Raw genomic sequence first — 22,497 nt, forward strand, 5'->3', positions numbered from 1 at the left:
TAACACCCAGAACCCTTTAGCAACTCCATAGCAACATGCTGACAAGCAGAAGACCTAAGCGACTGTATGGTAATGCCAGGGTATTGTTTTGTACAGTTTGTTTTTGATATATTTATGACTGTGCTTTAATTTAATGACTAAATTATTTGATTTAGATTTTATATATTGCATTATGTGCTTGCTTATATAAGGCTTAAGGATTATTCAAGTTGTACTTTTCTGGAGATGATGATGAGAAGGAGAGATGTTGTCTGTTGTCTAAATCAAAGTGTTCCTTTAAGAAGCTATTTAAGGAAATCTCATTAACGCCTCTGCGAAATAACACATTCACATCTCGCCTGAGTTTGGTTCAAGCCAATTCAAGCAAAGTGTCCTCCTAATTTTCATACAATTTCCCTGTTGACACGTTTTGGCTTTTAACAAGAATAATTTCCATCTCTTCTCCTCAGGTCTGTCTTTGGCAGGTAACAACAAATGGTACGTCGTGTTTTTTATGTAGGACAAGAGGGTTCAAATTAGAAGCACATGGTGTAGACAACAGTTTGCGTCAAACTTTATGAGACTTTCCTTGCCAGCTCATTAAGGTTCTGGTCAGTGTGTTCGTTAACGGTGTGTGTGGGGGAGAAAACTGTTTTCCTGACGTTAATGAGTGTCACAATAATTACCTCAGTTTGCACTTCACACGTAGTATTGAAACACAGCCATGTACTTTGTCACAACCCTTAGGGGGTTACACAAACGTTTTATACACAAACACACACTTCATATCCCTGACAATGAATCCAGGTGATAATTTGTCTCATTTCTGAGAAAGTTTGCCCACACCATTGGCGTCTAAAGTGCTCAGCCTGATGATTTCATAGTTTGCACGGTAACTGTATCTCTAGACCTGATTTATACACAAACACTGAGTGTTATTATTACTTCCAGCTATATTTTCACCAGCTCTTATCTGCCAGGGTGTTTATTATTGTTGCCTTATTTTTTTCCCTTACAGTAACCACTTCTCTCCACTCCTCTCAACAGAAATTTGATCAGCTTGCAAAATATTTATCAAATAGCAGGTATGAACCACTGCACTCAAATTTTTCTATGATAGCCAGAGGCTGAGGGTGTATTTCTATATTATGTGGTTTTAGTGCCAGGACACCTGAGCTACCGTAGATGTCTGTATTGTGAGCTATTTTTCTCTCCTGCTTCTGTCTTTGGCCTTGAATAGATTTGGACAAGTTAGCAAAGGTGGAGAGCTTCAAAACGAATGATCGTGCCTCAAGGTACTACTACTGCAAAGTGAAATAACTGACACTTTCCTTCTGCTAATCTGAGAAGATTTGACTCACAAATCTTTTAGATCCCTTGGGAGGAAGTCTGTGATGATGCCTGTGTTGAAGTTTGGAGTGCAGATCTGCCCTGTCCTGTTGTGTGCAATGTCGTTTACCTTTTAAGCTCTGTACAGTTCATTAAAGCATCACTGCCAGACACACCACCGAGACCTTTAAAATGTGCACCCAAACAGAAAAGAGCAGCCTAATTGTCTTTCCTGCTGAAAAAACCTGCTTAGACCAGCATGAATTTCAAGGCTGGTTAGTGTGCATCTGGTAGGTGGGCTACTGTAGCCTGCAGTTGTCGACCAGCATGGTCTTTTTGGGAAAGCTGGTTGACCTTTTCTTTCTGCTAACAATATTTCTATCCCCACACTGAATACGGATTCAGACTGAAATAGTGTATAAAAAAGGTTTTATATTTTTGTGTTTTTGCATCAGAAAAAGTGAAAAAATATGGAAGCACGTTTCTGTCACTCAATAAAAAATAAAAAAGTCATTGCAACTTTTTATCTCAAAGAATTGTAAGATACTCAGAAAAAGTATTTTCTGTGAGTTTGTATCATGCAATTCTGAGAAAAAAAGGCTGAATTGTGAGTTTGTATTATGCAATTCTAGGAAAAAAGTTAGAATTGTGAGTTTGTATCATGCAATTCTGAGAAAAAAGTCAGAATTTGGAGTTTGTATCATGCAATTTTGAAAAAAAAAAAAGTCAGAATTGTGAGTTTGTATCATGCAATTCTGAGAAAAAAGTCAGAATTTTGAGTTTGTATCATGCAATTTTGAAAAAAAAGTCAGAATTGTGAGTTTGTATCATGCAATTCTGAGAAAAAAGTCAGAATTGTGAGTTTGTGTCATGCAATTTTGAAAAAAAGTCAGAATTGTGAGTTTGTATCACGCAATTCTGAGAAAAAAGTCAGAATTTTGAGTTTGTATCATGCAATTTTGAAAAAAAAAGTCAGAATTGTGAGTTTGTATCATGCAGTTCTGAGAAAAAAGTCGGAATCATGAGTTTGTATCATGCAATTCTGAGAAAAAAAAGTCAAAATTGTGAGTTTGTATCATGCAATTTTGAGAAAAAAAGTTGTGGTTTGTATCATGCAATTCTGAGAAAAAAGTCAGAATTGTGAGTTTGTATAATGCAATTCTAAAAAAAGTCAGAATTGTAAGTTTGTATAATGCTATTCTAAAAAAAGTCAGAATTGTGAGTTTGTGTCATGCAATTTTGAAAAAAAGTCAGAATTGTGAGTTTTCATCATGCAATTCTGAGAAAAAAGTCAGAATTGTGAGTTTGCATCTTGCAATTCTGAGAAAAAAAAGTCAGAATTGAGAGATGTAAATCCGCAATTGTGCAAAAAAAAGTCGCAGTTATCTTTTTTAATTTTGTATTCAGTGGCAAAAAGGGACTTCCATAGAAAAAAAACTAACTTCAAAAATATAAAAAAGAATTACAAAAAAATTTAGTTGGAATCTTCATTGTGCAGATAGACATCCTAATAATTTTTAATGCACCTGAAGCAGTATATAAATAAACACAAGTTGGTATTATACAAAATATTGTACCATTCCCATCCAAAATATTCATATCTCACATTTTGATAATTATAGCGACAGAAAGCCAATCAAGTTTAAGGTAAGCATTGATTGGCACATTTATCTGTGTCCTTGGTCTTTTATGGGCGTAATTATAAATTGTAAATTAAGTTCAGATTTAGGACCCCATTATGAAAATATTTGTAGCCTGAGGAAACTGCAACCATCTGGACTTAAAGGAAACACATTTGTCTACCTATTTATCAATTCTTTAATGCCAAGCAATTATAACTCTTAAAATATCACCTTAAACTTAATGGCTTCTCAGATAAGACATGTTTGTCCTAAAACAAATAAGAGGCTGACCACTTGTGGTGTTTCAGTTTTTTAAACTGCAATTTCGGCCTCTATCATCCGATCTCTGATCCAGTGGGAGTCTAAATGAGGCTGTGATAAGCCTCTACACAGATATGTTTGGTCAGGTGAAAATGCTGGACTGATTGATCAATACTTCTCTAAGAGCCAATTGAAACAGTCTCTAACAGGCTGGGAGACCACGGTTAGAATCAATCGACCCTCACTTCTCCTCCTCCCGAGTCAAAGCCATTCTCAATATCTCTTAACCCACTAAATACACAAGGATTTCACCTGATGTCCATGAGTACAATCATCCTGTGAAGGTGGATCAACTCAATTACTTTGCCATTGCCATTGTGTACGTGATTTGCTGATGCATGGAGATCAAAGTTACAGTTTGGACCCCATTTATAAGGTTTAGTAGAATTGGTGGTCAGTGAAGGCACAGATAACCATTTTCAAGTAGACACAATTGGCCCCTGACAGACTTCAACAAATTTATTGACAACTTAAAAGCAGTTCAGATTCCATTTGTCTACCAGGAGTGGGGTTTGAACCCACAAGGACATTTGTCCATTGGATCTTAAGTCCAACGCTTAAAACCACTCGGCCATCCTGGTTCTCTTTTCTAGTGTTGATCCTGTCTGTTCAGTTTTAGATATTTTGTAGCATGGCTTAGGGTTTCATTTCATAACAAGTCAGCTTTGACTTTTTCTCGTTCAGCTTTTCTTTCTCGCTGTCTTTCTTTCTGTTGCTGTCTCATGTGTGAGTTAGCTTCTCTGATATGCATTTAAAAATCTGCTTTTTCTCCTCACTATAAGATAAAGCAGGTTTACTGAAGTAATTTCAGCTAGAATTTACATTATCTACCAGGAGTGGGGTTTGAACCCACAAAAACATTTGTCCATTGGATCTTAAGTGCAAGACCTAAACCACTCAGCAATCCTGGTGTTTTCAGTATGGTTGCAGGTTAGAAATAGATTCTCTAATATGCATTTAAGCGTCTGCTGTCTCTCATGACTATAATACAAAGCAAGTTTACTGGATTTATTTAAGCCAGAACTAACATTATCTACCAGGAGTGGGGCTTGAGCCCACAAGGACAGTTGTTCATTGGATCTTAAATCGAAACAGTTTAACCACTCTGCCATCCTGGTGTTTTTTGTTAAGTTGTACGTTAGAAATAGCTTTTCTGATATGCATTTAAGAGTCTGCTTTCTCTCCTCAATATAAGATAAAGCCAGTTTTCTGGACTAATTTAAGCCGAATTTGACATCAACTACCAGGAGTGGGGTTCGAACGCACAAGGACATTTGCCTATTGGATCTGAAGTGCAACACCTTATCCACTCTGCCATCCTGGTGTTTTCAGTATGGTTGCAGGTTAGAAATAGATTCTCTAATATGCATTTAAGCGTCTGCTGTCTCTCATGACTATAATACAAAGCAAGTTTACTGGAGTAATTTAAGCTAGAATAGACATTATCTACCAGGAGTGGGGTTTGAATCCACAAGGACATTTGTCCATTGGATTTTAAATCCAACACCTTAACCACTTTGCCATCTTGTTGTTTTTGTTAAGTTGCAGGTTAGAAATATATTCTCTAATATGCATTTAAGAGTCTGCTGTCTCTCATGACTGTAAGATAAAGCAGGTTTACTGGAGCAATTTAAGCTTGATTATCTACCAGGAGTGGGGTCTGAACCCATGAGGACATTTGTCCATTGGATTTTAAGTCCAACACCTTAACCACTCGGCCATCCTGGTGTTTTTTGTAAATTAGCAGGGTAGAAATAGCTTCTCTTATATGCATTTTTGTTTTTTGTTGAGTTGTACGTTAGAAATAGCTTTTCTGATATGCATTTGAGAGTCTGTTTCTCTACTCAATATAAGATTAAGCCAGTTTTCTAGACTAATTTAAGCCAGAACTGACATCAACTACCAGGAGTGGGGTTCGAACCCACGAGGACATTTGTCCATTGGATCTTAAGTCCAACGCCTTAACCACTCGGCCATCCTGGTTCTCTTTTTTAGTGTTGATCCTGTCTGTCCAATTTTAGATTTTCTGTGGCATGGCTTAGGGTTTCATTTCATAACAATAAGTCAGCTTTGACTTTTTCTTGCTCAGCTTTTCTTTCTCGCTGTCCTTCTTTCTGTTACTGTCTCATGCCCAAGTTCAGATCCTGCCTGTTCTCTGTGAGAAATCAGCAGTAAAAGAATGCTGAAAATGCTATTGTTGTGGCACTGAAGACCTTACAGATGTCTCTTTTCTCTGCTGATTTGCTGTGACGTACATGTAATGACTTGAAAGAGCAGTTAACAATGCACAAATCTTCATCAGCCTGTTTTGAGATGGACACTACAAATTCACTGAAAAACGTAAACTGTACCGCTTCACTTGATTGCTCACAAAATCAGTTTTGCTCTGCATTGTTACATTTGAACTTTTCAAGCTGTATTTTAATCTTGCAATACAGAACACTTTCCCTAAACAAACAAAAACTCAGAATCAATGTAAACAGCCGAGGGATCGCAGCGTTTATACACACATACACATCTGTTCTAGTTTTAACTTTGCTTGTGTTTGTTTATCCTCAGGGCTGCCCAGAAATTGAATCTGTCTTCCAAGAAGAAGAAGCAGCGCCCTGCACCCCCTGTGGCTTGTGATCCGCCTCTTTTTCCCACCAACTTCAGCGGCATCCTGCAGGTGTCTCCGCCCCCTGCTCCGCCCTGCCTGTTACGGGCAGTCAACAAAGTCAAAGACACTCCTGGAATGGGCAAGGTATGATCTTTAATATTGTAGCAAAAAGCTCTGGATCTGGGTATTGTTGAGTCTGGTTTTCACCAACATATGAACATAAATGGTTTTGCAAGCTAAACATATTAATTTCAACACCTAATCATATTTACTTAGCTCTAGCAAAAATGGTCACCCACCAATGCTAATGTGCCCTTCAAGTAGAGTTGAACTAATCCTCAATATAAAAATGAATCAGGTTTAGTGGACTAATTTAAGCAAGAATTGGAAACCTTTACCAGGAGTGGGGTTCGAACCCACGAGGACATTTGTCCATTGGATCTTAAGTCCAACGCCTTAACCACTCGGCCATCCTGGTGTCTTTTACTTGCTTGTAGGGTAGAAATAGCTTCTCTGATATGCATTTAAGAGTCTGCATTCTCTCCTCAATATAAAAGTGAACATTTGTAGGGTAGAAATAGCTTCTCTGATATGCATTTAAGACTCTGCGTTCTCTCCTCAATATAAAAATTAATCAGATTTAGTGGACTAAATTAAGCAAGAATTGATAACCTCTACCAGGAGTGGGGTTCGAATCCAGGAGGACATCCGTCCTCTGGATCTTAAGTCCAATGCCTTAACCACTCGCCCATCCTGGCGTCTTTTACTTGCTTGTAGGGTAGAAATAGCTTCTCTGATATGCATTTAAGAGTCTGCATTCTCTCCTCAATATAAAAGTGAACCCCGTTTAGTGGACTAATTTAAGCAAGAATTGATAACCTTGGGGTGCAAACCCACAAGGACATTTGCCCATTGGATCTTAAGTCCAACGCCTTAACCACTCAGCCATCCTGGCGTCTTTTACTTGCTTGTAGGGTAGAAATAGCTTCTCTGATATGCATTTAAGAGTCTGCTTTCCCTCCTCAATATAAAAGTGAGCCCCGTTTAGTGGACTAATTTAAGCAAGAATTGATAACCTTTACCAGGAGTGGGGTTCGAACCCACGAGGACATTTGTCCATTGGATCTTAAGTCCAACGCCTTAACCACTCGGCCATCCTGGTGTCTTTTACTTGCTTGTAGGGTAGAAATAGCTTCTCTGATATGCATTTAAGAGTCTGCGTTGCCTCCTCAATATAAAAGTGAGCCCCGTTTAGTGGACTAATTTAAGCAAGAATTGATAACCTTTACCTGGAGTGGGGTTCGAACCCACGAGGACATTTGTCCATTGGATCTTAAGTCCAACGCCTTAACCACTCGGCCATCCTGGTGTCTTTTACTTGCTTGTAGGGTAGAAATAGCTTCTCTGATATGCATTTAAGAGTCTGCATTCTCTCCTCAATATAAAAGTGAACATTTGTAGGGTAGAAATAGCTTCTCTGATATGCATTTAAGACTGCGTTCTCTCCTCAATATAAAAATTAATCAGATTTAGTGGACTAAATTAAGCAAGAATTGTTAACCTCTACCAGGAGTGGGGTTCGAATCCAGGAGGACATCCGTCCTCTGGATCTTAAGTCCAATGCCTTAACCACTCGGCCATCCTGGCGTCTTTTACTTGCTTGTAGGGTAGAAATAGCTTCTCTGATATGCATTTAAGAGTCTGCATTCTCTCCTCAATATAAAAGTGAACCCCGTTTAGTGGACTAATTTAAGCAAGAATTGATAACCTTGGGGTGCAAACCCACAAGGACATTTGCCCATTGGATCTTAAGTCCAACGCCTTAACCACTCAGCCATCCTGGCGTCTTTTACTTGCTTGTAGGGTAGAAATAGCTTCTCTGATATGCATTTAAGAGTCTGCGTTCCCTCCTCAATATAAAAGTGAGCCCCGTTTAGTGGACTAATTTAAGCAAGAATTGATAACCTTTACCAGGAGTGGGGTTCGAACCCACGAGGACATTTGTCCATTGGATCTTAAGTCCAACGCCTTAACCACTCGGCCATCCTGGTGTCTTTTACTTGCTTGTAGGGTAGAAATAGCTTCTCTGATATGCATTTAAGAGTCTGCGTTGCATCCTCAATATAAAAGTGAGCCCCGTTTAGTGGACTAATTTAAGCAAGAATTGATAACCTTTACCTGGAGTGGGGTTCGAACCCACGAGGACATTTGTCCATTGGATCTTAAGTCCAACGCCTTAACCACTCGGCCATCCTGGTGTCTTTTACTTTCTTGTAGGGTAGAAATAGCTTCTCTGATATGCATTTAAGAGTCTGCTTTCCCTCCTCAATATAAAAGTGAGCACCGTTTAGTGGACTAATTTAAGCAAGAATTGATAACCTTTACCAGGAGTGGGGTTCAAACCCACGAGGACATTTGTCCATTGGATCTTAAGTCCAAAGCCATAACCACTCGGCCATCCTGGTGTCTTTGACTTGCTTGTAGGGTAGAAATAGCTTCTCTGATATGCATTTAAGAGTCTGCATTCCCTCCTCAATATAAAAGTGAGCCCCGTTTAGTGGACTAATTTAAGCAAGAATTGATAACCTTTACCAGGAGTGGGGTTCGAACCCACGAGGACATTTGTCCATTGGATCTTAAGTCCAACGCCTTAACCACTCGGCCATCCTGGTGTCTTTGACTTGCTTGTAGGGTAGAAATAGCTTCTCTGATATGCATTTAAGAGTCTGCGTTCCCTCCTCAATATAAAAGTGAGCCCCGTTTAGTGGACTAATTTAAGCAAGAATTGATTACCTTTACCAGGAGTGGGGTGCGAACCCACGAGGACATTTGCCCATTGGATCTTAAGTCCAACGCCTTAACCACTCGGCCATCCTGGTGTCTTTTACTTGCTTGTAGAGTAGATATAACTTCTCTGATATGCATTTAAGACTCTGCGTTCTATCCTCAATATAAAAACTAATCAGATTTAGTGGACTAATTTAAGCAAGAATTGATAACCTTTACCAGGAGTGGGGTTCGAACCCACGAGGACATTTGTCCATTGGATCTTAAGTCCAACGCCTTAACCACTCGGCCATCCTGGTGTCTTTTACTTGCTTGTAGGGTAGAAATAGCTTCTCTGATATGCATTTAAGAGTCTGCGTTCCATCCTCAATATAAAAGTGAGCCCCGTTTAGTGGACTAATTTAAGCAAGAATTGACAACCTTTACCAGGAGTGGGGTTCGAACCCACGAGGACATTTGTCCATTGGATCTTAAGTCCAACGCCTTAACCACTCGGCCATCCTGGTGTCTTTTACTTGTTTGTAGGGTAAACATAGCTTCTCTGATATGCATTTAAGACTCTGCGTTCTCTCCTCAATATAAAAATTAATCAGATTTAGTGGACTAAATTAATCAAGAATTGATAACCTCTACCAGGAGTGGGGTTCGAATCAATGAGGACATCCGTCCTCTGGATCTTAAGTCCAACACCTTAACCACTCGGCCATCCTGGTGTCTTTTACTTGCTTGTAGGGTAGAAATAGCTTCTCTGATATGCATTTAAGAGTCTGCGTTCTCTCCTCAATAAAAAAATTGATCAGGTTTAGTGGACTAATTTAAGCAAGAATTGATAACTTTTACCAGGAGTGGGGTTCGAACCCACGAGGACATTTGCCCATTGGATCTTAAGTCCAACGCCTTAACCACTCGGCCATCCTGGTGTCTTTTACTTGCTTGTAGGGTAGAAATAGCTTCTCTGATATGCATTTAAGACTCTGCGTTCTCTCCTCAATATAAAAATTAATCAGATTTAGTGGACTAAATTAAGCAAGAATTGATAACTTTTACCAGGAGTGGGGTTCGAATCCAGGAGGACATCCGTCCTCTGGATCTTAAGTCCAATGCCTTAACCACTCGGCCATCCTGGTGTCTTTTACTTGCTTGTAGGGTAGAAATAGCTTCTCTGATATGCATTTAAGAGTCTGCGTACCATCCTCAATATAAAAGTGAGCCCAGTTTAGTGGACTAATTTAAGCAAGAATTGATAACCTTTACCAGGAGTGGGGCTCGAACCCACGAGGACATTTGTCCATTGGATCTTAAGTCCAACGCCTTAACTACTCGGCCATCCTGGTGTCTTTTACTTGCTTGTAGGGTAAAAATAGCTTCTCTGAAATGCATTTAAGAGTCTGCGTTCTCTCCTCAATATAAAAATTTATCAGGTTTAGTGGACTAATTTAAGCAAGAATTGATAACCTTTACCAGGAGTGGGGTGCGAACCCACGAGGACATTTGCCCATTGGATCTTAAGTCCAACGCCTTAACCACTCGGCCATCCTGGTGTCTTTTACTTGCTTGTAGAGTAGATATAACTTCTCTGATATGCATTTAAGACTCTGCGTTCTATCCTCAATATAAAAACTAATCAGATTTAGTGGACTAATTTAAGCAAGAATTGATAACCTTTACCAGGAGTGGGGTTCTAACCCACGAGGACATTCGCCCAATGGATCTTAAGTCCAACGCCTTAACCACTCGGCCATCCTGGTGTCTTTGATTTGCTTATTGGGTAGAAATAGCTTCTCTGATATGCATTTAAGAGTCTGCGTTCTCTCCTCAATATAAAAATGAACCCCATTCAGTGGACTAATTTAAGCAAGAATTTATAACCTTTACCAGGAGTGGGGTTTGAACCCACGAGAACATTTGTCCATTGGATCTTAAGTCCAACGCCTTAACCACTCGGCCATCCTGGTGTCTTTTACTTGCTTGTAGGGTAGAAAAGCTTTTTGAAATGCATTTGAGAGACTTTCTCTCATCACTATTAGATAAAGCAGGTTTACTGAACTAATTTAAGCTAGAACTTACATTATCTACCAGGAGTGGGGTTTGAACCCACAAGAATATTTGTCTATTGGATCACCATTAGAAATCCAATGCCTTAAGCACTCAGCCATCCTGGTGAGTGACTAAATGTGATATTTTCAGCGCCTCATTTGTCAACACTGCTGTGTAAGTTCTGATGAGGTGGGCAAGACTGGGGCGTTCAGGCTGGATTGATTAAACGTGATGGCATCTAGTTTCTTTTGTATCTTGCTCAGAGCTCAAAGGTGAGCTCATTAACTGAAAACAAAGGGCCAAGGACAGCAAAATCAAATGAGCAACAGAAGGGAGGCATTTTAATATGATTAAATAAGAAAATAACCACGTTTGCTTTTGGTATTAATATATATTCAAAAATAAAGGTCTTTCCCTTAAAAGGTGCTTAGGAGATGCATTTTCTTTTGTACAGCTGCTTTGCAACAATTTGTATTGTGAAAAGCGCTATACAAATAAACTTGAATTGAATTGAATTGAATTGAATTTTCTATGGATTCCATGTATTTTGTTCCATAGAAGAAATAAAGTCATGCATGTTTAAAATGGCCTTAGTGTGAATAAATAATGACAGTGTGGGAACATATATTTTGCTTTTTGGACAATCTATCACTTTACAATCAGGTGTAAATTGGGCTAAAATTAATAAATTGTGAACTGAATATAATAAAAGTGCATTTAGTTTTAATTTTGTGACACAGGTATCATGAACCACAGCTAGTTGAGAAATGTAGGCATCTGATTTGTGCTTTGGCAGCTTTCGAGAACATATGGGGCGGATGCGAGAGAATGTTGCCTGCAGAATACATGTAGATATCACAGGTGAAAGTGTTCTGCTACAGGAGAGATGCAGGCTAGGAGTGGTTTAAGATGCATGAATGCAGAGGAATGTAGACCTTTGATCTGACATTCTGCATTATCACATTCTGGCTGGCCCATAAGACTATTGTTATTAATAAGTAGTAGTCATTTAGCAAAGTTTACTTCCTAACAGAATGATATACAGGGTGGTAATTAACGAAACAGTTTTCCTGAAGCAACCTGAGGTTTAATGTCTTGGTTAAGCGAGGAATGGTGAAAAAAGATCATGAACCAGAACCTTCCAGGGGCCCCATTTGTTAAGACGTGTGTATAATGATCCGTGAACGTACAACAATTTCCGAAAATAAATAAAATCAAACACAATATGTAAGCAGATTAACTCTACTTACATAATGCTCACAAAACATGTCCTTAAGGTTCAGTTGGTTCAATTTTGAATGAATACAAAGGCAGAATATTTAAAAACTTTACAAAAATCAATATAGTCAAGATGTTAGTTGATTGGGGTTTGAACCCACATTTGTCCATAAATCAAACACCATTATTTCACCAGGAGTGGGGTTCAAACACACAAGTACATTTGTCTGTTGGATCTTAAGTCCTACACCTTAACCACTCGGGCATTCTGATTATTTTATGGTGCAAAGTAACCCTTTGTTCCTATTACAGGCTGTTAAGAACCAGTTTTGAGAAATTAACTTGTAAAACAACCAAATTCAAACCCACGCGGACATCTGTTTATTGGATCTTAAGTCCAATGCCTTATCCACTCGACCATCCTAGTCATTTTGCTCCTTTTACAGGTTGTTAAAAAGCACTTTTGAGAAACTAATTTATAATACAACCAAATTACTGTATTTTATTTAAAAACACATTGATTTACTTGAAGTGGGACACAAGGACATTTGTCCATTGGATCGAGAGTCCAAGCCTTAACCACTCAGCCATCCTGGTCACTTCACAAACAGTTCAGAAAGTAAGTTGTTTGTAATACAGCTACATATTGTACAAAGGATTTTATGCTGTTTAAAAGCCACACTGGTCTACCAGGAGTGGGGCTCAAACCCACGAGGACATTTGTCCATTGGATCTTAAGTCCAATGCCTTAACCACTTGGCCATCCTGGTCAACTGATGATGGAAAGTAACCCTTTGTTCCATTTACAGATAGTTAAGAACCAGTTGTTAGAAACTTATTTGTAACACAACCACATACTGTACAGCCAAATAACTATCGTCTATTTAAAACTCACATCGGTCTACCAGGAATGGGGTTCGAACCCCTGAGGGCATTTGTCCATTGGATTTTTAGTCCAAGCCTTAACCACCTGGCCATCCTGGTCACTTTATAGTCAGTTAAGAAACTAATTTGTTTGTACTACAGCTACATATTGTACAAATGATTGTATTCTGTTTAAAATTCACATTTTGTCTACCAGGAGTGGGGTTCAAACCAATGAGGACATTTGTCCATTGGATCTTAAGTCCAACGCCTTAACCACTCGGCCATCCTGCTCATTTGTTGGTTAAAAGTAACCCTTTGTTCTGTTTACAGATATTTAAGAAACAGTTTTCAGAAAATAATTTGTAACATAACCACATACTGTACAGCCAAATGACTATTGTCTATTTAAAACTCACATTGGTCTACCAGGAGTGGGGTTTAAACCGCTGAGAACATTTGTCCATTGGACTTAAAGTCCAAGCCTTAACCACGCAGCCATCTTGGTCTCTTTAAAAATAGTTGAGAAACTAATTTGTATGCAATACAGCTACATATTGTACAAATTCTGTTTGATTGTATTCTGTTTAAAACTCACATTGTTCTACCAGGAGTGGGGCTCGAACCCACAAGGACATTCTTCCTTGGATGTTAAGTCCAACACCTTAACCACTTAGCCATTCTGGTTGCTCCTCCAGGCTTTTTTCCAGCCTTTTTTCAGAGTGGCTGGTGGTGCTCATCTCATCCATACACTTCAGATCAGAAACCCATTCAGTTGAATCACTAGTAAACCAGCATCATTATACACTGCAAAAGCAATTTCAGTACCCTCAACCAAACATAATGGAAAGTCTTCAGCCCCCTGTCACTCTGTCTGTCTCTCTGTCCCATCTTTACGGCTGCATTCCTTTATCAATTTACATGCTCAGTCAGCACACTGTGCGCATCACTGATTTCTCTGTCATTTCGTTGTTTTTCTATTTAAAACCACCCTAGTACGCTCTCGCACAGACAGAATCCATCAAACTCATGCATTGGTGCAAGCGCTGACAGCGGAGGAGCCCCGCATAGTGAAAGTTGATCCTGATCTTCAGCGCATCGTGGGGAAACCAGCATATCTGGCATTCCTCTCAGACATCAGAGGATGGGGGAAATTCATCTGTGTTTGGACTCAGTCTGTGGCGATTCGGGTCATGATATCTAGTTATGGCACCTCCCAAAAAGACTCACCAAACAGTCGGCTCATATAGCTCTGGGTTTGTCAGAAGCATCAAACTGATGATTTTCAGACTCATAATTAACCACATGGTGGGTTGTTATTGAGAACTTTCGGTGAGGCCGTACAGAGTCATCTTGCATCGGAACAGCTTGAGTTCATCTGTAAACAACACCCACATTTAGGCTGCATGTTGTTCTGGCAAACTAAAATGAATCGTTCTCCAGTCAGCCGGAACATAAGCAGGATGGTGGGCAATGCAAATTCTGGCATTTGCAGCCGAAAAATGTCACCTTTCTCAAGGGACAGGGCTGTAACAGTGGCCTTTGGATATAAGAACATAGCGCGATAAGATATTGATGGGTGTAGCTGCTCTATACAGCTGCTTTTGTGGCACCCACAGAAAGTGATCAGCTTTGAGATAGAGATGAAAGACATAGATATATAATTTGTATTTGCACTCAATAGAACCAGTTAAATAAAAACAGTATCTGAAATAAAATTGTGCTTTGTGCTCTGGCAAATTTACATGTGACATTCTTCTGCCATGGTGTGAATATTATTAGGAATTAATTAAAAATATTTGTGTGAATGATGTTCCCTTCCAGTTTCGCATGAATTCACACAGCGATCATGATTCAAACCATCAGGGTTTTACAGCAGTGACTAGATTAAATACCAAGGGCATCTCCATTATCTTGCTAATAATAAACCAATTGATGGTTGACTTTCAAACATGTCTAGATGCTAAATTTTTACATGTATCCATCAAATTTAACAGATCAAAGCTTTTAGAGCAAGTCTATCTTTTCCTAAATCATTGAGACTCTTTCCATTTCATCCTCACTCTTCTCTAGTACATTTCTGGTGGTTTATAGGAATCCTGTGGGTTTTACAGATTCATCAATCTCTTGGAAAGTGCAGGCCAGGCACTGACCTTGAAAAAAAAAATTATATTCGGCGGCTAATCAATTTTTAACAGCGATTTCTAAAACTGAGGTGTTAAAGAAAAACACCTTGCAGGCATCATGGAGTAAGCATAGCGCATGTAAATTCAATAGTCTGAAATATTCATCCCAATATTCCTGTGTAAAAGAGAATATCAGTTTACACGGCAAGGAAATATGACACCAGCGAATGATTCATAACTTTATATTACATGTAAATGCCTTTTTAATTAAACTTTGCAGACCCTGCCTGGAAGATAACCGATTAAAGCTTGATATAATGTCCTGCTCTGCTCTTATCTATCTATTATAATGGACATATCAACTGCAGGCTTATTGATTCTACAAAGTAATCCAGGAGGGGATCTTTCAGCCCTTTATAAAATATGAAGCTTGCTTTCTCTGCATGGTTACAAGCACATATAAGTAGCTGGATAAGATCTGTGCATCCCTGGTCCATACTTCAAATGCCATGATAGAAATCAAATCAATCGCTGAAATGAAAAGTGTTCAAATGGCATTTCATCATGACATTTTTTCTAAACTCTCCTGTAAATATCAGGGAATAAACCATAGCATGTATGCAGAAACAGAATAAATATAATAAGCAGTGAACCTGTGTTATCATAATCCATGAACAAATCCTCTACAAGTGTGCAAATGTTTTTTTTACCAGGAAGTGGTCTCAAGCTAACCAAGATTATTTATTTGTATTTAATTAATTAATTCATCCGTTCACCTCAAAACGTCCATAATTTTAGTATTAGCATCACTAAAAACTGATTTCTGTTCTGTTGTTGATTCAGTAACCTAATTGATTCATTTCAGAGGTAGATTCATCAAACTGATTCAAACATGTAACTCGTCTTTTGAACGTCTTTTTGATTCCTTTAAAAGTTCTGGCTCATAAGGTTCAGTTGTACTTGAAACTGACTAAAAACACACAGATCATTTGAGTCATTTGTTTGTGAATCGGTCTACTTTGATCTTTATATTATAGGCCTATATTATATATTTTTGATTCACTAAAAAGAATAAGATTTGGTCATGAGCTGGACTACTTTGGTCCCACTGTATATTTATGATTCACTACGAAGAACCGACTCTTATAAGAATCATTTTTTCGTCAATCGGACTACACTCCTCACGCTGAATGTTTTTGACTCACTAAAAAGAACCGAATCATTAGAGTCATTTGTTAATGAATTACCTACACTTGTCAAGATGTATGTTTGTTTACATGTACTCCCACAACAACAACAACAACAAAAAACACAAATTTAAACATATTTTTTTATGTGCATCACTGAAAATAATAACTTGCAGTTCAATAAGCAAATCAAATGTTGATTTACCAACCTCTCCTATTGAATCATTTCAGGGATGGATTCGTCAAACTGATTCAAATCTGGCTTTAAACTACTCGACGCGACCGCTCTGTATAGTTTTGATCCACTTAAAAGAAAAACTGACTACTTTGGTCGTTTTTGATTCGCTAAAAATAAACGGATCATAAGAGTCATTTGTTTGAGAATCGGTCTACACTGTAAGTTTTTGATTCACTAAAAGGAACCGACTCCGAGTCATTTGGTCATAAACCTGACTACTTTCGACCCACTGTATATTTATGATTCACCTATGAAGAACCGGCTCATAAGAGTCATTTGCTCGTCAATCGGACTGCACTTGTCGCGCCGAATGTGTTTGACTCACTAAAAAGAACCGAATCATAAGAGTCATTTGTTAATGAATCAGCCTAGACTTGTCTCGCTGTATGTTTACGTGTGCATCCCGCGAAAAAAACTCGTTTCTTGCCACTGTTTTGAGGCGAACTATATTTTCGTTAGCCTATAACAAAGTCAAAACAAAGCCATTTTGACGACTCAGGTAAAACATGACGTATTTTGCCGTTGTGATGAAGATTAAGCAAACGTTATGGGAAAACAGTAACGCTACAGATAACGGTGGCTCTTCAAGCACAAGAAATGAATATATGCACTAAAATCACTTTGGGATCATCTGCTTTAAGGTAACAGCAAATATGTGACCTTGGACCTCAAAACCAGTCTTAAGTAGCATGGGTATATTTGTAACAATAGCCAAAAATCATTAGGATATTAACTAAAGATCATGTTCCATGAAGATATTTAGTAAATGTCCTAAACACGTAAATATATCAAAACGTAATTTCTGATTAGTAATATGCATTGCTAAGAACTTAATTGTACAACTTTAAAGGCGATTTTCTCAATATTTTGATTTTTTTGCACCCTTCAGAATTTCAAATTGTTGTATCTCGGCCAAATGTAGTCCTATACTAACAATTCATTAGGATATTAACTAAAGATCATGTTCCATGAAGATATTTAGTAAATTTCCCAACATAAACATATCAAAACTTAATTTCTGATTAGTAATATGCATTGCTAAGAACTTAATTGTACAACTTTAAAGGCGATTTTCTCAATATTTAGATTTTTTGCACCCTCAGATTTCAGATTTTCAAATGGTTGTATTTCGGCCAAATATTGTCCTATACTAACAAATCATTAGGATATTAACTAAAGATAATGTTCCATGAAGATATTTCGAAAATTTCCCAACGTAAACATATCAAAACTTAATTTTTAAATTAGTAATATGCATTGCTAAGAACTTAATTTGGACAACTTTAAAGGCGATTTTCTCAATATTTGGATTTTTTGCACCTTCAGATTTCAGATTTTCAAATTGTTGTATCTCAGCCAAATATTGTCCTATCCTAGCAAACCATACATAATGGAAATCTCATTTAAAATTTAAGCTAGAATTGAGAAAAGCATTATTTGTTTGCATATTGTTACCTTATGTTTTAAGTGTCACTCGAGTCTCCAAATACTGTACATTTTGGAGCTATTGTGTCTCATTTCGGACTGAAGAAAATGAGGTTTGATAATGTAATTATGAGTAATAGTAGCTATGTGGGCACCACTGAGTGAGTATGTGGGTTTGACTCTCACTCCAGTGTTCTTAAACATCTGTAATAACCCAGAAGAGAGCGTCTCCTTTAATTAGTCGTGCTGCTTTATCCAAACTGCTCTCACCCACAAGAGCCGTGAGAGCTCATGGAGAGACCACCTCCTCCTCCACCACCACCATCCTGCCGCATATGCTGCCTAATGAGCCCCCCTACCGTGATCTTATCCCTTTTTCTGAAAATCAGAGGCTCAATGCAGGCAATGGGTTGCAAATCACCAAACAGAAGAAATTCTATTTGTGGTAATAGGCTTGGAGATGCCGGACGTGACTAAACAAACCTGGGAGGATTGGTTATAGGGAACAGAAAAAGACATGGCTCTTTGTAGTGCAGGGACTGTGGGTGTAGAAAGCGGTTTCATTAAATTCTGTCTGCCAACACGTTATTAGATCTGAGCCGGTTTGAGGCTATTGGTGTTGAGACTTATCACTATGGCTCAGAGAGGAGCTTTACCTCAAAAGTAGACCGTATAGGCTTGTATAGATAAGTCGTACTGTATCTGCTGTAGCAAATGCTGCCACGTGGATTAAGGTGATGTACAGACGGCAATGCATGAAATGACAGTATCATTACAGCGTCAAAGGTCAGGCATACCTCTGTTCCCAGACTACAAAAGAGCTGTCCTGATTCGTGCGCACATATTCAGCAGGTTAGTTCAGAAGTGTTGTGTGTGATGTGTCCTCAACAATGCAGCTCATGCATAATTCAGGTGGAATATGCAAAAACTGTAGGCAGGGTTCACTTTGCTGTTAAATAACGCCGGGATGAAATATTTAACACAGTGTAATGACATTCCTGGAAGTCTGTTCTCATGCAGAGAAGGCGAAAATGTACATTTTTTACTTGTTCCTTGTAGTTTCCTCTTGCTTCTCATATTTTTACACTAGAAATGTCATGTGAAGACATCTCGACTACCAAAGTCAAATTTTCTCTTCAAAATCGAAAACCCAATAACTAATTTAATTTATTTTGTTACCAAATGTCAGCATTTAGCTTTTTAATGTTTTTTACATTTATTTTCCTGCTAAGGAAATTTGTTTAACATCTGACAAGTAAATGTTTTAAAATGATATTTATTTATTTTTTGCATATTAAATAGCCTCTTAGTAGCTTCTGCTAATATAAAAGTCTCTTCTGCAATGTTTTAAACATATAAATACATATGAATTAAATTGTGTGTCTTGCAAAATATTTATACATGCTATTTTGTGCATTATTTATTATTATAAATATAATTTTCTATGCAAAATCAGTTATTATACTCAACTATAAGGTTTCAGAAATAAAATAAGATACAAAACACCTTCAACATTTCTCACATTATTACAGTTTATTCGCTATAGTTTAGAAAATGGTAATAAAATAAGACAATAATTTTGAGTTAAACTGTGAACAAATTCATCTTGATAATGTCAGATAAGTTTGATAGAAAGGTATTTAACAAAACATGGTCAGGTTAAAGTGTCAAATCAAGTTTTTGGTCCCAAATTTTAAGCAGTTTTATTGGTAGTCCACTGTATGAATTTTTTTTTTTTAGGTATAATATGTGACAGTTTACTTTATTTTGCTCTCCTCACTTGCATAAATGAACTATAGTGTCCTCCATCCACTACTAAAAAAAATATTAAAAATTATATCTGGTGTCTGAATAATTTTTGGTTTGACTGTATTGATCTTGAGAGGATTATCTCTCCTGTCCAGAGGCAGCAATAACAGGGAAATTTCCTCTACATATGATCTCAAATCAATTATTGATCTACAAAAGAGAAAAAATAAGTCTTGAGAGATGCTTTTATTATCTTTGTGAGCTAAAACAATCATCTAAAGATGAACCAATAATCACAATGCTTCAGAACAAATAGATTTCTGAATGACTCTGATACTCTAGAGAAGCAATGTTCCTACTTTATCAAAATGTCTATCAATGTAATGATGATGGTATTATAGTTGCTAATCCATATGGTGTCGAGATTAGATTTCTACGGTAATTATGTTTTCCGCTTTGATTTCGGCTTGGCATTGAGAAGACAGGCTGAACTGCTGTACTGTTTTAGGTTCAGAAAAAAAGTGTTGTTTGAATATGTGCTCAACTTGAAATTTAATCTTTAATGCTTTGATTTCAGTAATTGCATTTCACAGCATGACAGATGTTATAACTGCCCCTTGAGCTGCTCTGTGACCACATTTCCGTATCGCCATAACAAGCAAGGACTCAGAGAGAAAGCGTATTAGTCACAGTTTATAGAGAACCAAGAAGCATTTATTTCTGGGAGGCATTTATAAATGGGATGATGCATCCAATAGGTCAACGTTTCATCCGGGGCTATTTATTTAGCACTGCGAAAATATGTAGTCCAGTTATTTAAAGCTTTTCATAATGAACTTTTTAGCAAGGATGCATTAAATTGATCAAAAGTTACAGTGAAGATATAATGTATCAAAAGATTTATTTCAAATGAATGCTATCTTGGTTTGCACAGCTGTTTTCAAAATTGATAATATTTCTTGAGCAGCAAATCAGCATATTAGAATGATTTCTGAAGATCATGTGACAATGATGTTATGATGCTGAAAAATCAGCTTTGCCTCACTAAATTACATTTTAAAATATATTATAATAAAAAGCAGATATTTTCAATTGTAATAATATTTCACATTATTACTGTTTTTATTGTATTTTTCAAGCATTGGTGTCCTGAATATCAGTGTTGCGAGTCAAGTATGTCTAACAATTGTGTCTAGACTGAAAAGGTGTGGTGAAAGATGACTTTTGCAGTCTTTTGATGGGCTTCTAGTATCACACTCCAAGTTTGAGTTGGAAGGAAACCCAAGATTTATCCCCTGTCTTTCTCCAGGGCTCCAACAATCCCTCCTGTGTTCTAGTTCACTAATCTGTAATTACATTCACTCAATGATGGTTTTATTGAGCGCACGCTTATAAACAGGGCATTAGGTTTGATGTCTATCATTATATTAGACAATTTATTACATCATTGTAGAATAAGTTTCAATACAAGTTCCTAAAACTAAACTTCAGCTGAAGTTACTTGACATTTTGCAGCATTTTTGAGCTTTGATGCTTGCCTGCTGTCTCCACCTATTTGACTGTGAAATATTAAAGAGTCATGAATAACTCTCTAAGTATCACTGCACACAGTTGTGTCAAAAACGTGAGTAACGGTATAAACATGTTAAAGTTTGAAGGGTTTATAGTCTTAACTTGTTCAAAACCACTTGAAATGCTAAGGTGCTTCTACAGGAGAAGTGTTCAGAAAAGGGATGCACCCCCCACCCCCCCCCCCACCCCCGAAAAAAAGAGATGCAAACTTTCCACAATCTGTCAACCCTTAACAAAGCTGTAAACCCCACTTAAAAAGCTTCAAGCAGAATGTTTTGCTCACAAAAACACTAGTTGTGGTGTTACACGCAGAGAGGTTGCTGCTGTGCAACATGACACTTTGACATGCTGCATTACTGAGCAGATGTTGTTGTATTTGTGTGCAGGTTAAAGTGATGGTACGCGTGTGTCCTTCGTCGCCCGCTAGCGCGGCAGAGTCCAGCTCGTTCCTTAAGGTCGATTCCCGTAAGAAGCAAGTGACCATCATGGATCCAGCGGTTAATTCTCAGCAGAATCAAACTCAGAAACGCGCCGGCTCCAACCAGGTTCCTCCAAAGATGTTCGCATTTGATGCGGCGTTCTCCCATGATGCCTCTCAGGTGAGGAATTGGTGCTAGTTTTAAAAAGATACTTTGCCTTAAAATGAAAATTCTGTCCTGATTTACTCACCCTTGAGTTGTTCTAAACCAATTTTGAGTTTCTTTCTGCTAGGAACGATATTTTAAGGAATGTTGGTAACCAAACTGTGGAAGCCAGTGGCTACAGTCAACTGTTTGGATACAAACATTCTTCCAAATGTTTCCTTTTGTGTTCAACAGAAGAAAGAAACTCATACAGGTTTGGAACAGCTGTGAATATTTTTAGGTGAACTACCCCTTTAAACCTAACCGTTAAAGGATTAGTTCACTTCCAGAATAAAAATATCCAAATAATTTACTCACCCCCATGTCATCCAAGTTGTTCATGTCTTTCCGTCTTCAGTCGCAAAGAAATTATGTTTTTTTAGAGGAATACATTCCAGCATTTTTCTCCATATAGTGGCTTTTAGTGGTTTCCAATGAGTTGAAGGTCCAAATTGCAGTTTCAATGCAGCTTCAAAGAGCTCTACAGGATCCCAACCGAGGAATAATGGTCTTATCTAGCGAAACGACCAAACATTTTATAAGAAAAATACAAATTTGCATACTTTTTAACCACAAATGCTTGTCTTGCACTGGCTCAACTTCACACATTATGTAATCATACACGTGACGCATGCAGAAGTACTGACCCAGTGTTTACAAAGCGAATGTGCAAAGAAAATCAAATGCCCTTTACAAAATAAGGTAAAACAACAATGTTGGGTGATTTTGAAGTTAGATTAGAAAATGAGAGTTTGAGAGTACACTAAAGAAGAAGAACTGACTGCACGTGACACTTAAAAAAAAAATATATATATATATTT

General features: G+C 37.8%; 1 protein-coding gene and 21 non-coding genes across 22 annotated transcripts in view; 1 reads left to right on the plus strand and 21 right to left on the minus strand.

Moving 5' to 3' along the window:
- Window positions 1–22,497, plus strand: part of kif26ba (kinesin family member 26Ba) — a 134,270-nt gene that overhangs the window by 84,967 nt on the left and 26,806 nt on the right. Inside the window, exons 5-6 of the mRNA XM_073827554.1 lie at window positions 5,811–5,994; window positions 21,440–21,652. Coding sequence (XP_073683655.1) covers window positions 5,811–5,994; window positions 21,440–21,652 — 397 coding nt within the window. The remainder of the gene's footprint in view (window positions 1–5,810; window positions 5,995–21,439; window positions 21,653–22,497) is intronic.
- On the minus strand, window positions 3,749–3,832 carry trnal-uaa (transfer RNA leucine (anticodon UAA)). The gene has a single exon. It is a non-coding gene; the product is annotated as a tRNA-Leu (tRNA).
- trnal-uaa (transfer RNA leucine (anticodon UAA)) lies at window positions 4,897–4,979 on the minus strand. Its single transcript has one exon. It is a non-coding gene; the product is annotated as a tRNA-Leu (tRNA).
- On the minus strand, window positions 5,152–5,234 carry trnal-uaa (transfer RNA leucine (anticodon UAA)). The gene has a single exon. It is a non-coding gene; the product is annotated as a tRNA-Leu (tRNA).
- Window positions 6,246–6,328, minus strand: trnal-uaa (transfer RNA leucine (anticodon UAA)). Its single transcript has one exon. It is a non-coding gene; the product is annotated as a tRNA-Leu (tRNA).
- Window positions 6,930–7,012, minus strand: trnal-uaa (transfer RNA leucine (anticodon UAA)). The gene has a single exon. It is a non-coding gene; the product is annotated as a tRNA-Leu (tRNA).
- On the minus strand, window positions 7,137–7,219 carry trnal-uaa (transfer RNA leucine (anticodon UAA)). Its single transcript has one exon. It is a non-coding gene; the product is annotated as a tRNA-Leu (tRNA).
- trnal-uaa (transfer RNA leucine (anticodon UAA)) lies at window positions 7,415–7,497 on the minus strand. Its single transcript has one exon. It is a non-coding gene; the product is annotated as a tRNA-Leu (tRNA).
- On the minus strand, window positions 7,819–7,901 carry trnal-uaa (transfer RNA leucine (anticodon UAA)). The gene has a single exon. It is a non-coding gene; the product is annotated as a tRNA-Leu (tRNA).
- On the minus strand, window positions 8,026–8,108 carry trnal-uaa (transfer RNA leucine (anticodon UAA)). The gene has a single exon. It is a non-coding gene; the product is annotated as a tRNA-Leu (tRNA).
- trnal-uaa (transfer RNA leucine (anticodon UAA)) lies at window positions 8,233–8,315 on the minus strand. The gene has a single exon. It is a non-coding gene; the product is annotated as a tRNA-Leu (tRNA).
- trnal-uaa (transfer RNA leucine (anticodon UAA)) lies at window positions 8,440–8,522 on the minus strand. Its single transcript has one exon. It is a non-coding gene; the product is annotated as a tRNA-Leu (tRNA).
- Window positions 8,647–8,729, minus strand: trnal-uaa (transfer RNA leucine (anticodon UAA)). Its single transcript has one exon. It is a non-coding gene; the product is annotated as a tRNA-Leu (tRNA).
- Window positions 8,854–8,936, minus strand: trnal-uaa (transfer RNA leucine (anticodon UAA)). The gene has a single exon. It is a non-coding gene; the product is annotated as a tRNA-Leu (tRNA).
- On the minus strand, window positions 9,061–9,143 carry trnal-uaa (transfer RNA leucine (anticodon UAA)). Its single transcript has one exon. It is a non-coding gene; the product is annotated as a tRNA-Leu (tRNA).
- Window positions 9,475–9,557, minus strand: trnal-uaa (transfer RNA leucine (anticodon UAA)). The gene has a single exon. It is a non-coding gene; the product is annotated as a tRNA-Leu (tRNA).
- trnal-uaa (transfer RNA leucine (anticodon UAA)) lies at window positions 9,682–9,764 on the minus strand. The gene has a single exon. It is a non-coding gene; the product is annotated as a tRNA-Leu (tRNA).
- trnal-uaa (transfer RNA leucine (anticodon UAA)) lies at window positions 9,889–9,971 on the minus strand. The gene has a single exon. It is a non-coding gene; the product is annotated as a tRNA-Leu (tRNA).
- On the minus strand, window positions 10,096–10,178 carry trnal-uaa (transfer RNA leucine (anticodon UAA)). The gene has a single exon. It is a non-coding gene; the product is annotated as a tRNA-Leu (tRNA).
- trnal-uaa (transfer RNA leucine (anticodon UAA)) lies at window positions 10,303–10,385 on the minus strand. The gene has a single exon. It is a non-coding gene; the product is annotated as a tRNA-Leu (tRNA).
- On the minus strand, window positions 10,510–10,592 carry trnal-uaa (transfer RNA leucine (anticodon UAA)). The gene has a single exon. It is a non-coding gene; the product is annotated as a tRNA-Leu (tRNA).
- On the minus strand, window positions 12,580–12,662 carry trnal-uaa (transfer RNA leucine (anticodon UAA)). Its single transcript has one exon. It is a non-coding gene; the product is annotated as a tRNA-Leu (tRNA).

Source organism: Garra rufa, chromosome 21, assembly GCF_049309525.1.
Source record: "Garra rufa chromosome 21, GarRuf1.0, whole genome shotgun sequence".
NCBI classification, from domain to species: domain Eukaryota; kingdom Metazoa; phylum Chordata; class Actinopteri; order Cypriniformes; family Cyprinidae; genus Garra; species Garra rufa.